The sequence below is a fragment of the Lynx canadensis genome, chromosome B4, assembly GCF_007474595.2.
Source record: "Lynx canadensis isolate LIC74 chromosome B4, mLynCan4.pri.v2, whole genome shotgun sequence".
NCBI lineage: Eukaryota > Metazoa > Chordata > Mammalia > Carnivora > Felidae > Lynx > Lynx canadensis.
In genome coordinates, this window is record NC_044309.1 from 76,421,608 (window position 1) to 76,435,854 (window position 14,247).

The 14,247-nt window shown below is 42.2% G+C and overlaps 1 protein-coding gene and 1 non-coding gene across 3 annotated transcripts; both read left to right on the forward strand.

Annotated features, from left to right (window-relative positions):
• Positions 1-327: 327 nt before the first annotated feature.
• Positions 328-4,801, forward strand: LOC115518959 (cytochrome c oxidase assembly protein COX14). 2 transcript variants are annotated; one of them, XM_030322567.1, is made up of 2 exons: positions 328-458; positions 4,399-4,801. In XM_030322567.1, the coding sequence occupies exon 2, from the start codon at positions 4,407-4,409 to the stop codon at positions 4,578-4,580; it is 174 nt and encodes a 57-aa protein (XP_030178427.1). In that variant the 5' UTR covers positions 328-458; positions 4,399-4,406; the 3' UTR covers positions 4,581-4,801. The 2 variants fall into 2 exon arrangements, with proteins under 2 accessions (XP_030178427.1, XP_030178428.1); XM_030322568.1 differs by lacking the exon at positions 328-458 and adding an exon at positions 550-650.
• On the forward strand, positions 2,069-2,141 carry TRNAE-CUC. The gene has a single exon. It is a non-coding gene; the product is annotated as a tRNA-Glu (tRNA).
• Positions 4,802-14,247: the final 9,446 nt, after the last annotated feature.

Here is a 14,247-nt window from a genome sequence, read left to right on the forward strand (position 1 = left end):
TACCGGTTCCTACCTGAGTTCGGCCAAAGCCGGCCACGCGGAAGAGGGCAGCTCCAGGCTCTAGGGGGAGCGCGGCCCACCTCCAGCGGGCTGACCCCTAGAGAATCTACCAGCTCCGGGGGCGTCACCGCGCCTAGGCTGGGGATTGGCTGACTCTCTCTGAGTCGAAGAGAAAGGTTATGTTTTCTATCTTGACTGTGTATCCCTAAAAGTTCCGGTTCTAGAGCTGGGTCGCCAAAGACCCTCTCTCAATGGACAATGACTACAACCCCCAGAATGCAACGGTCCTCTCCGAAAGGAAGACTCGTCTGAGGATGCGTAGTAAGGGTGACTGGCCCGGAAGCACAAAGGCGGGAACCAGCAGAGCTGCGGCAAACGAGAGCTGCATCCTCGGTGGGTGGCTTTGTGTAGTGTTCCGCGCGCTGCTGTCTCTGGCGTCCGGAGCGGAGTCCTAGAGGGTAAGCGGGTCGGGTGGGGGGGGGGGGCGGAAAGGGTGGCTTTCCGCGCCAATAGCGCCCCAGGTCTATGCCAATAACGCATACATGGTCAGGGTTGCTGAGTCCGGCTGCGCTAGGAAATTGCGCAGATTGCGGCGGCCTGACGCTGCCTGCAGAGGCCGAGGTTGGACGCCGGGGAGCTGCAACATCCAGGTACACCGTTGCGAGGGTCCCGCAGGGGCCGCCTGTCCGCTGAGGCGCCCGGTCTTGGATCGGCCTTTGTTAACCCATCTTGGCAAGCCCCCGTCTTCGGTGCCCTTGAGATCACCGCGTTTCCTGCGCCGCGAACCGCGCGAGCCGCCATCTGCCCCGCTTGCAGCCCTACAGGCCCCCGACAGCCATAGGCTTCCGTGAAACCTTGACTCCAACCCCGCGCCTTGGCCCTCCATGCTCTGACTTCGGTAGCTCGGACCCTTCCCTGCCTTACTGTCGGCTGCGCCTTGATATGTGGCTTTCGCTGGGCACCCTTCGTGCTTATCGATTAAACAGCTCCACTCGCTGCTTTCGGTTCCTCGAATGCTCTCCCCCTCCTTATTCTCTACTGGTGTAAATCCTGCCTGCGCATCTAAAAGACAGAGCCGCACACCCCCTCCCCAGCTTATTGCTAACTTTTCTTGAGCCCCCACCTTTTCTCTGAACTCTCACTTTGCCTCTCTTCTGATCCGCTCCGTCTTCTACCTTAGGTAACAGGATTTGGGATGTATGGCTTTTCCCCATCAGACCATAGCTGCTTTGTGACAGAAGCCATGTACTTCTTTGTGGCCTTCATAGTACGAGTAAAAGGTAGACAGATAAATGAGTAAATCTAGGCGGAGGTGGCTGGAACACATTTGAGGAAATGATTTCCAGAGGAGAAACTCGAGTCTTGAAGTACTCCCATGTTTAGGGGGCAGAAAAAGAGAAGAGCCAGAACTTTGCAGATTGCACTCCTATGGAATTTTTCATACTGGTTCTTGTGTTTTTTCCCTGTTTTTTTTTTGTTTGGTTGTTTTTTTTTTTGTTTTTTTTACCTCCCTATTTTTTTGGAAACTTCAGTCTAACCCCATCACCCCATAACAGACCCGGCTTTGAGCTTTTTTCTTTTCTCTCTTTCTTTCTTTTCTTCTTCTTCTTCTTCTTTTTTTTTTTTTTTTTTTAAGAAAATGGATGTCTCTCATATGAGAGTGTGTTGCTAACCTCACAAGTTTCTTTCATTTCCAAGGTAAATCCTTCTACCTGGGCTTCTAATTTTGCCTTTTCTTGAGCCATCCTGGATCTTGTTCCATCCTATCCACCTCTTTTTTTATTCTCAGGTTAGCCACCAGCCTTTTCCTTTTTAAAACATATCTGTATCTTATCAATAAACAAAATCTAATTAGAATTTCCTTGATCTTGTTAACGTTCTCAAGCTGCTGCACCTTTACTTCTGTTCCCTTAACCAGAAAATCACAAGAATTCTTTGAGGTAAAAAGTTACCCTTCTAGTAATCTATTTCTCTCTGTCCCAGAAAAATACATAGACACATGAAACTTGGGAGGTGGTGTTGGTGGCTCTACTGGAACTCTGGGTGAGAATTTGTGCTTTAACTGGGTGCCTGGCTGGCCCAATTGGTAGAGCATGGGACTCTCCATCTCAGGGTCATGAGTTCGAACCCCATGTTGGGCTTGAGCCTATTTAAAAAAAAAAAAAAGGATCTGTGCTTTCACTTAATCAGTGCACTAAATTGACTTCTACCTTAGGTTTGTTTACCCATGATCGAGTTATCTTTTCCCATCTGATGATCTCATCTGACCAGTCTTCATGGCACTTAACTTGGAGTGGTGATTCCCAGTTTTCATTCTGGCTCACGGGTGGGAAGGATAACTCAATCAGTGGCAGTGACTTGATTGCAGTGATTTGCAACCAGGAAGGGAGATGTAGTTAAATGAAAAAGCCTTCCCAGATGTTTCTGGAATTTCCCACCTGCCTTCTTTCATGAATTCTTTTTCTTCTTCAAACCAGCGTTCCCTTGGTTTCTCTCTCCGGTTTTATCCTCTGCTTTGGTGTCACTGTTAACCTCTGTATCTATAGCCTAGTCTCTCTCTCAAGATCTGGTCCAATTTGCATGTCTTTCTGCCTGGTAGGCATTATCACATGAATGTTGTGTTGAACATCTGAATTTTAACATATCCAAAACCCATCTCATGAACTTGACTGCTACTCACTGCCACTACCACCCCCATACGCACAGTGATACACACCTTTTTCTTTCCATTTCTTATCCCTATTATCCCATCCACAGAGTTTCCTAATTTGCTACCTTGGAGATATTTTCAGCTTTACCCTAATCCATTCCGTTAATAAATCACATTCTTCCAAAATAACTTGTGCATCTTTCCTCTCCATTTCTACTGCCTGCCTTAGCTCAGGGTCTGTGGAGAGTTTTTGTTAGCTTGAACATAGAAATCTCAGGTTGGATTAGATAAGAAACGAAAGTGAGGTTCTAGACACCAAAATTACATCTGTTAGTAGGTCTTCTGTCGCTCTTCTAGCCAAGCTGTACCATCCTTTTACTTTTGTTAGCTGGTGAATGCTTCCAGCCTTCTTCCTCCAGCCCCTCGAAGAAGTGGTCCTATAACTGGTTAGCATCTGGCCGGGATAATAGGGGATAGGTGGAGAAGGAATAAGTGAGACGGAGGTTGAAGGTTGCAGGTCTCTTTCCTGGGATCTTGTCTACCACCTTAGCTCGAGGTATGTGTGTTTTCTTCACTGTCTCACAGCTCAGGGTCCCTTTCAAGCCTCAGATAACCAAGAACACAACTCTTTCTCACCTGAACCTGTGCCATTTGGTTTTCTTCCTCTATGTAATGTCACTTTCCATAGTCATTTGGAATTAGAATTCAGGGAAGCTGTGCCTCAGCCCAGCTTGGGTTCCACCCTCAGGAACTGGCTCAAAGGCAGTGTTTCGCCCATAGAGCTTGCTGTGAGAAGCTCTTCTTTGCCTCACCCTACTCTTGACCCCCTAAACCAGCCAATCCTGAGCTTTTCTTCCAAATTCTTGACTTTTAAGCAACCCGTTCTCGCTAATTTCAGTCTTTTAATTTCAAGTCCCTCAACAGAGAGGAGCCTAAGAACACATTCATAGTCCCAAATTGAGGAACATTTTGTTCAGGATGAAAGATTCCCATGCTAAACTTTATCTTGTTCTCTAGTTCAGAGTATCTAGGGAACAGTTAAATTAGAAGTAATTTATTCATGCAAATGTGAGCTAACAATTTGTTGGGGACTCAGTTTCTTTTTAACCCTTAGGATAGGTTCTTGGAATTATGTTTGGAACTTGGAATTAAAGTTGTAGAAGGTTAATTATAATTGAAATAGTGTAAACATACTGTTGGCATTATTTCAGGTATATTATGGCTTTAAACAGATGCTTGAGGGATCACCTGGGAACTTAACCACTGTGAACAAGATTGGTTTTATGGGAAAACAAATTGGATATAGCGTAGAAGTTTCCCATTTGATCTCCCAGAGAGAACTCCTGCTCTCATTTAATCTCTGACTACCCCCATTCATTCCCTACTAGCCAGAAAAATTGATGCGTGCTTACAGTCATATACCAGTTACAAACATTTCTGGGTGGTTCATACCAGTCACTTTTCCCCACGAACATAGAGGGCCCGGTGTTACCTGTGATGTCATTCAAATGCACCTCTTTCTAGCTGTGTTTTTGTATCTCATATGCAGACTATATTTTCTTTTTGAATCTTAAGAGTTCTTGAACAGTATCTTCCAGTATAAGACTCTGTGTGGGTGTAGCGGCCATCCAGAGTAGAGTACAGACAGACTAAGCAGGATGCAGAAGTTGTAGAATGGCCTTAAGCAGAGAAGTGGGCTGGGCAGATGAGGCCGTATCCTTGGGTCTAAATCCAGTCTGTCTTTGTAGGGGACAACATGCCAACTGCCAAGCAACTAGCTGACATTGGCTACAAGACCTTCTCTACCTCCATGATGCTCCTCACTGTGTACGGGGGCTACCTCTGCAGTGCCCGAGTCTACCACTATTTCCAGCGGCGCAGCTCCCGGCGCCAGGCTGCAGAAGAACAGAAGACCTCAGGAGTCCTGTAGAACCGGGGGGCTATTTTCCTTGAACAGAGAGGCCTGAGGCATGCTGTGGAACGATCTCACCTGCACTCGGTTCCAAGTCAAGAGAACTAGGGCCTTAATGGTTTCCAAATCCTGCTGAGAAAAAGTGCCCATGTTTTCTCTGATACTCCATCTTGGGGAGGCTGTTGAATCACAACAGGAATGGGAGGATAAGGCAGACATTAAATATTTTGCCATGTCTATGTCTTGGTATTTTTGTGTACTTAAATAGGGTATGGGCTACAGAGGTGGGGCCTTGACTACCTGTTTTCTAGTCACAGACTGGATTTCTATATTTTGAGTTCTTAGCACCCATGAAATGGGGGTGTGCAGTTTTAGGACTGGTAGTATCAACTCATGATGTCAGAAAAGACTGTCTCAGCATCTGTATAAATCCCCTGAAAAGACTCCGTAGAGACCAAAGCTCTTCTTTGGTCAGTGACCATTCCGGCACCAATTACTGTGTCAAGGTAATTGACAAGTACTCTGGCAAGCTCGCGGCCAGCGGTGCACCCCTCAGTTAAGGAAGGCAGAAGCCCTTGTTTAACAGCCCTGTCAAAATTACCCAAAGTGAAGGAGGCCTAGTTCTCAAAGGGAAGAATTGTTGGGCAGCTTATAGTAATGCAGTCCAGCTCCTTAAACTCAGGGGGTGTAGTATTAGCATAGGATTGATTTCACATAGGAAATCTACCTGCAGGTCTTTTCACAAAGTTGTGAAGAGGATGTGAAAGAAAACCGTGCATTCAAGGTAAAAACCAACTATGAAAAGAGCTGTTCTTGCCACCATTCCATGTTGAGCTTTGAGTCTTGCTGGTTCACATCATTCTTGGTAATCGCCCAAAATAACAATCCTCTTGGACACTTGTCTCTCTCATGTGCATACTGTTCTGACTTTTGTCCGACTCCTAAACCTGTCACCTAAAGGCCCTCTTCTGTGATTAAAAAAACCTCAGCTTTCCTATACCACCAGTCCTTCTACTCCCATCCTCTCTTGGTGTGTTAACCAAGAACTCTGCTTCGCCTTCTCTGCTTTCTCACTTGCCTGTATGGTAGGGTCACTACCATTCTCCAAGCTCCCCTGTGCACTTTCAAAACATGTAACATAGGGGCACCTGGGTGGCTCAGTAGGTTAAGCGTCTGACTCTTGATTTCATCTCAGGTCCTGATTTCAAGGTTGGGCTCAGCGCTGGGTGTGGAGCTTGCTTAAGATTCTCTCTCCCTCTTTCTCTGCCCCTTGCACTCCCTAAAAAAAAAAAAGTGGAACATCGGTCTTTTTTTTTTTCTCTCCGACTTCTGTTTCACCCCTTTCCTCCCCCCCTTTTTTCTTACATCAGTCTTTTTGAGAAGCTTTCTTACCTTCTCATTTCCACCCTCTCTGGAACTTGGAGACTTCAGGTCTTTTGCTACCTTCTGTTTTCTTCCAGTCTTTCAGCCCTTTCTTGACCTAAACTGATTTCCTGTCTAGCCTGTGCCCATCACAGATCCTTCAAACAGCTCTGCTGCGGTCTTTGCCTCCCTCATTACCCTTTTCAATCCCAGACCTTGCTCCATTAGTTGTCTCTAATTCACATTCTTCCTTCTCAGTATGTGAACTTGCTCAAGATTATTTAAGGAGAACTCCACATGATGCCACTTCCACAGACTTAAAATTCGTTCCACCTCCACAGTTGTGTTGAAACTCCTGGTTAATGTGGCCTCTGTTGTGCCATACCCACTGATGATTTCGGTCCTTCCCTGGCTGTTTCTCTGCTGCACTGAAGTTGGACTTTGGCCCTAGGGAGGGACCACTCTCTTGTTTCCTTCTATGCCTTTGACTTTTTCTTTTGATTTCCTTTGGGAATTTCTGCCCACCTTAAACACTGATGTGCTTCAGAATTTTGTTTTTAGACCATTTCTCTCATTCTATATGTTTTTCCTGGATTATTCTAGGCACTCAATGATTTTAACATTACAAGAATGGTTAAGTACTCGGTGTTGGTATCCCAGCTCTACCATTCTAGCCGTATTGCAGTAGTCCAGTTGCTTATTCTTAATTCCTCAGTTTACCTCTGTTTAAGGTGGATTAAAAAATAATAGTTCCTAATTTAAAAGATTAGTTTCAAGATTAAATGAGATAATTCATGTTAAGTATTTCTTTGGCATATGATAAGCGTTCAGTAAATGTCAGCTATTCATCCCTACTGCTGACCTCCAAATCTGTATCGTCTAGGTTGACCTTTGGAGCTTCAGCTCTATCCAATTGTGTGACATATCCACTTGAATATCTCATAGTCCCCTAACTTGACATGTTCACAACTAATCGCATTCCTTGTCTCCAGGACCTATTTTTTTCTCCCTATTTTAGTTAATGATATCATCCAAGTCAGAAATGAGAGTTTTAATAGATTTCCCTGTATCCTACTCCCAACCAAGTAATTGTCTTATTCATTCTTACTATTTAAGCATCCACTTAATCAGTTCTGTCCTTTCCATTTCTTGCTTACAATTTTGCAGAAGCCTTTTAGGGGTCTTGGTTCCAATCTTGACCTCATCTAATTTATTTGCCACGTTGCTATCCTAGATCTCTATTTGGAACTAACTAAATTATGGCACTCTCTTGCTTTCAGTCTTCTCTGAAGCTCTATCATAAACAATAGTTTAAGACTCTCACCCGTAGAGTTGAATCCAGACTCCTTAGCATGGCATATGAGGTCCTTAAGACCTGACCCACTTTATGTTTCTACTTCATGCTTTATGTTCTTTAATATTAACTGCCTATATGATCACATGCTGTTTCTTGTTCCGTGCCTGTTTGTGCTTTCTTTCTGAATAGAACATCCTCTCTACTCCCCTGTCTTCTCTTTTTCCAGTAAGATTTCTTGGATTCTTCACTGTCCTATGCTGGGTCACATGTCTGTAGAAAATACCACTTTTCCTTTTAAAAACTCTTTAAAAGCACAAGTAGCTAAGACAGTTTTAAAGAGGAACAAAGAAGATGGGTTGATCCTACCAGATATCAAGACATAGTAGAAAGCTTAGAGTAATATAAATGTGGCATTTTAGTGCAGGAGTAGACGAATAGATCATTGGCATAATAAGCTCAGAAACAGATCATATGTATATGTGAGAAATTGAGGATGATAGAGTGTCACAAACCCATGGGAAAAACCATACTCCGTGTTGTGGATAAAATTGTAAAAATAGATTGAAAAGACACACTAAACTCAGAAGTTATATTGGGGGTGAAGTGAGGTGGAGTAGGGCAGAGGTTGAAGGCGTTTTAAATTGACAATTGTTTCCTCTATTCACAGGATTTCTGACACCAAATGTGTTTTTCCCACACCAAACAATTCTCCCAGCTCTGCAGACAGCAGCTAAGTATCCCATAATTCAGTTCTCCTAGCTACCTGGAGTTAGTATAGACCCTACAGGTAAGGGCTCAGTCTCCTAAGACTGTCCCCCAGTTCAGATGCCAATCACAAGTAGTGGGTCCCTGGGTTACCCCCACTTCTGCGTGACTTGGCTGCAACTCAGTTCCCATGACCTCCTCCTTAGGTTTGATAATTTGTTAGAATGGCTCACAGAGCCAAACTAGGAAAACACTTTATTTACTGTTACTGGTTTATTATAACGGATGCCACTCAGAAACAGTCGAATGGAAGAGATAATTAGGGCAGGGTAAAGGCATACCACCCTAAGATCACCATTGTGTGTTCACCAACCCAGAAGCTCTTTGAGCCCCATTATTTAGGGTTTTTATGGAGGTCCTATTACATAAGCGTGATTGATTAAATCATCATTGGCCATTGGTGATGAACTCAATCTCCATCCCTTCTTCCCAACCTATAGGTTGGGAGAGTGGGGCTGAAAGTTCCAGTCCTCTAATCATGCCTTGGTCCTGTTCTGTGGCAATCAGCTCCCGTCCTTAAACTAGGGGCCCACCAAGTCATCTCATTAGCACAGAGTCATCACTCTGAAGGTTACAGGGGTCTTAGAAATTCTGTGCCAACAACCTGTGAAGAAGAGCAAATGAGTATGTTTTTTGTTTTGTTTTTTTATTTTTTTATTTTTATTTTTTTTTTTAATTTTTTTTTTCAACGTTTATTTATTTTTGGGACAGAGAGAGACAGAGCATGAACGGGGGAGGGGCAGAGAGAGAGGGAGACACAGAATCGGAAACAGGCTCCAGGCTCCGAGCCATCAGCCCAGAGCCTGACGCGGGGCTCGAACTCACGGACCGCGAGATCGTGACTTGGCTGAAGTCGGACGCTTAACCGACTGCGCCACCCAGGCGCCCCTGTTTTGTTTTTTTAAATAAGCTCTACCTTTTACGTGGGGCTTGAACTCAGGACCCTGAGATTAAGAGTCATGTGCTCTACCAGCTGAGCCATTCAAGTGCCCCTGTATTTCTTCTATCACAATGTCACAGGTCTATAATTTTGTACTTCTTTTACAAATACGATTGGGGATAAGATAGAATGTTAGAGGTGTTAAATCTCGGTACTGGAAATGGGAGTATGTAAGTAGTCTCTATGTTTTTCTGCATTTTTTTTCCCAATTGCTCAAAGAAAAACTTGGGGGAAATCTCTTTGATAGCTTCCTGTTTACTACAGTGGTTCTCAGAAATGGTATCCACCCCCCGCCCCCCAGCCAAGGTGAAAGTGTTTTGTCACTGTGATTGGGAAGCATCTCTGGCATTTGGTGGGTGAACGCCAAGGATGCTAGATTTCTTGCAACGCCTGTGATAATCTTGGCACAACATGTTGTCCCAAGTCCTGCGCAACTATTAAATGTCCCCATAGATATTCAAATAAGTGAAAAGACAGTTTATAATTAGCCAAGCCTATAATCTCTTTTCCATATAAACACAAAAGTATTTTTTGTACAGGTTTAGTGTTCTCTGAATTCTCTATGCAACTTTATTTAAATGGAGGGAAGACTACAGTAATTTGTTTTACAGTAATTTGGAGGGAAGACTACATTTCACAAAGCCATGCTATTGATGGCTAAGCCTGTTCTTGGTATTTGAGTCTCTGACACAATGCTAATCGTAACAATCTGCATTTGTAGACACTGAATCGATGGTGAATGCACAGAAGTGCTAATCATCTAAATGCTAATATAACTATGTCCAAATAGTTGTATGCAGACATCGTTTCATTGTAAATTGTTTTAAAAACTGCTTTATATTACTATTAGGGCATTAATGCTGATTAAAAAAAAATGATGTGTAGGTACGTTAAATAATTATTGTATTTAAGGATAGTAACAGGAGTGTTAAAAATACTTGTTATATAAAGTAGGTGTTTTAGATATAATTCATTCACATTTGGTCATCTTTTGCTGTGGTGCTGAGGTGTTGGTTAATTTTGCGTCACCTTGGCTAGGCTATGGTGTTTAGTTGTTTGGTCAAACACGAGTCTGGATGTTGCTGTGAAGGTATTTTTTAGATGTAATCAACATTTAAATCAGTAATTTAGTAATTTGAGTAATGCAGATTATCCTCCATAATATGGATGGGCCTCATTGATCAGTTGAAGGCCTTAAGGGCAAAGACTGAGAGTTCCCAAAGAAGGAATACTGCATAAGACTAACATGGGGGGCATCTGACTGGCTCAGTCTGTAGAGCATGCAACTTTTGATCTCAGGGTTGTTTTAAGTTCCAGCCCCACATTGGGTGAAGAGATTACTTAAAAAAAAAAAAAAAAACAGAAACCTTGCCTGAGTTTCCAGCTTGTAGATTTTTTTTTTTTTTAAAGCAATCTCTATATCCAAAGTGGGGTTGAACTTACAACTCCGAGATCAGTTGTCACATGCTCCACCTATTGAGCCAGCCAGGCACCGCTCTAGCCTGTAGATCTTGAATTATGTCATCCATCTTACCTGAATTTCCAGCCTGCTAGCCTGCCCTACACATTTCAGACTTGCCAGTCCCTACAATATGTGAGCCAATTCCATAAAATAAGTCTCTCACTCTCACTTTTGTTCTTTCTCTAACCTGTTGGTTCCCTTTCTCTGGAGAACTCCAGTAGAGCAAATGACATACCTGATAAAGGGTTAGTATCCAAAACATAAAGAACTTATAAAACTCAACACTCTGGGTGCCTGGCTGTCTCAGTTGGCAAAGCTTGCAACTCTTGATCTTGGGATTATAAGTAAGTTCAAGCCCGACATTGACATTGAGTATAGAGATTACTTAAAAACAAAACAAAAACTCACCACTCCCCAAAACAATCCAATTAAAAAATGGGCAAAAGACATGAATAGACATTTTTTCAAAGAAGACATTCACATGGCCAACAGACACATGAACAGATGCCCAACATCACTTACTTATCAGAGAAATGCAAATCAAAACTACAATGAGCAAACCTTACACCTGTCACAATGGCTAAAATCAACAAGAAACGAGGTGTTGGCGAGGATGTGGAGAAGGGAATTCTCTTGCACTGTTGGTGGGAATGCAAACTGGTGTAGCCACTCTGGAATACAGTATGGAGGTTCCTCAAAAAGTTAAAAATAGAACTACCCTATGATCCAGCAATTGCATTACTAGGGTTTTTTTTTTTTTAGTGTTTATTTATTTAGAGTGCACAAGCATGAGTGGGGGAGGGGCAGAGAGAAAGGGAGGGCTAGATTCCCAATCAGGCTCTGTGATGTCAGCGTGGTGCCTGATGTGGAGCTCGACCCCACGAACTGTGAGATCATGACCTGAGCTGAAATCAAGAGTCGGACACTTAATGGACTCAGCCACCCAGGTGCCCCTGCACTACTAGGTATTTGCTCAAAGAATACAAAAGCACAGATTCAAAGGGATACATGCACCCTAATGTTTATAGCAGCATTATCTACAACTGCCAAATTATGCAAACAGCCCAAGTGTCCATCAGTGATGAACGGATAAAGATAGGGCGCGCACGCGCGCGCGCACACACACACACACAATGGAATGTTACTCAGCCATAAATAAGAATGAAATCTTGCCATTTGTAAGACATGGATGGAGCTAGAGAATATTATGCTAAGCAGAAGAATGAGTCAGAGAAAGACTATGTGATTTCACTCATGTGGAATTTAAGAAACAAATGAGCAAAGGAAAAAAAAGAAACCAAGAAACAGACTCTTAGCTGTAGAGAACAAAGTGATGGTTACCAGAGGGTAGGTGGGTAGGGGGATGGGTGAAATAGGAAGTGGGGATTAAGGAGTGCACTTGGGGTGATGAGCACCGGGTGTTATATGAAAGTGTTGAATCACTATATTCTATACCTGAAACTAATATACTGTATGTTAACTAGCTGGAAATAAAAAAAAAATTTTTTTTTAATGTTTATTCTTGAGAGAGAGGGAGACAGAGCATGAGTGGGGGAGGGGCAGAGAGAGAAAGGGAGACACAGAATCTGAAACTGGCTCCAGGCTCCTAGCTATCAGCACAGAGCCTGACGCAGGGCTCAACTCACAAACCGCGAGATCATGACCTGAGCCAAAGGCGAATACTTAACTGACTGAATCACCCAGGTGCCTCTAACCAGCTGGAATTTAAATAAAAACTTAAAAAAAAAATCTCTAATAGAACAGATAATGCCAATATGTAGCTGTCCAGTGCTTCTTTACCTCTAATTGTCTGACGGTCATTTTCACTTGGAGCACCCACTGTCATTTTAAATGTAGCTTGTCAAAACTGTCAAGCAATTGTTAAGTCTTTATGGAGCATAAACTGTATTTAATTAAGAAGAATAGACGTATTTGCTGTCAAGGTGAATACCATCAAGTTCATGAGATATTACACTAAATATCAATGGACTGAATTAAAAGACAAAGACTAATAGATTGGGTTAAAAAAGCAAATCCAAGTTGTAGGTAGTTTCTAATAAACATTAATAAAGAGAAATTGAAAATAGATGGCTAAGACATTCCTGAAGAATGTAGACAGATGTAAGGAGTGACAATATTAAGAAAAGTTAAATACTAAACAGTAAAGTGATCATTTGCTAATGTAAAGAAAAATAACTTGAGAAGAAGGGATGATCATAAATTTGTTTGCAACAAAGCAACTAAGAAGCTAAAGCAAAAATTCCTAGGAATGCAAGAACAGGATAAAAATATGGTTATAGTGAGGGACTTTATTATACTTTGTTTGGAACTGAACAGCACTAGAATAAGGACTGAGAAGAAATAATACAAACAACAAACCTGACATGTATATGTGCATGTATGTGTATATGTAATATGGAACAGTTTTCCATGACCATAGAACACTTAGAAACATTTGTATTCACTATTCCAAAACAAGTTTTATTTTATTATTTTTAAGTTTATTTATTATTCTGAGAGAGTGTGTGAGCAAGTGGGAGAGGGGCAGAGAGAGAGAGAATCCCAAGCAGGCTCTGCCCCGTCACCGTCAGTGCAGAGCCTGATGCGGAGCCCAAACTCACAAACTGAGATCACGTCCTGAAGCTGAAGTGGGACACTTAACCGACTGAGCCACCTAGGTACCCCTCCAAAACAATTTTTTAAAACAAATCCTTAAACAAATTTAAAGTAGGAATCTTAAAGACTGTATTCTCTTATCACATCCAATAAGATTATAAATAAATAATCTCAACTTGCCGGAAATGAAATATTCCTGGCAACCCTTAAAGAAAAAACACAAATTTTCAACTTAATTTAAAGCAATGAAACAAAGTATTTCGTGCAGACCTTCAGAACATAGCCCAAGCTGGTGTCAGGAGATGTATGCCCTTAAATGCCTTCACAAGAAACAAAAAGTAGGAGTTGGACTTTATAGATGAGAACCACTGGCTACTGGATCCCTGTTGTGATATTTAAGACCTCTTTTGTGCTCCATAGCAACCAGTTATGTACCCTTTCACAGCACTTTTAATATTTAAATAACAGCATTCTCTTGCTAATGGAAATGACAAGTTTGTAGGGTCTTTATCAAAAATGTAAAGTGTCTATACTCTTACCTACCTATTTCACTGCTAAGCCTCTAGGCCTTAGAAATATTCATACAACCGCACAGCGTATTTGTATAAGGATGTTATTTGCAATATTTTAATCTTTTTTTAAACAAATTTCTAATGTTTATTTTTGAGAGAGCACAAGGAGGGAAGGGGCAGAGAGAAGGGGACAGAGGATCCAAGGCAGACTGCATGCTGACAGCAGTGAGCCCAATGTGGGGCTCAAACCCACGAACCGTGAGATCGTGGCCTGAGCCGAAGAAAGATGCTCAACCCACTGAGCCACCCAGGTGCCCCATAACAAAGAGTGTTAAATAAGTTAAAGAATAATGGTATACCACAAAGTGGAATGTTGATCAGTCAAAACTAGCAGAATATGTGCAGTATGATCTCATTTTTGCTTTAAAAGGAACATTTGTATACATGTGGTTATCTGATAAGTGGTTTTGGAAGGCTGTATACCAAGCATTCATAGTTATTGGGGCAAATGGAGAGGTCATGTACTTTCTTAATTCCTTTTTTGACGATGAGCACATATATATAGCTTGTATAATAAAAATATCTGTTGAGTTTCAAACATATACAAAAGCTGAGGGAATAGAAATAAAACCTTTATACCCATCCCTCAGTTTTAACTGTTATCAACTTATTGCCACGCTTGCTTCAAAAATAGTTACTGGTTTTTTTTTTGTTCAAGGAAAAAGATGTTT

Excerpts from the sequence above, each read along its gene's own strand:
- LOC115518959 (XM_030322567.1), top strand. The coding sequence starts at position 4,407 with ATGCCAACTGCCAAGCAACTAGCTGACATTGGCTACAAGACCTTCTCT.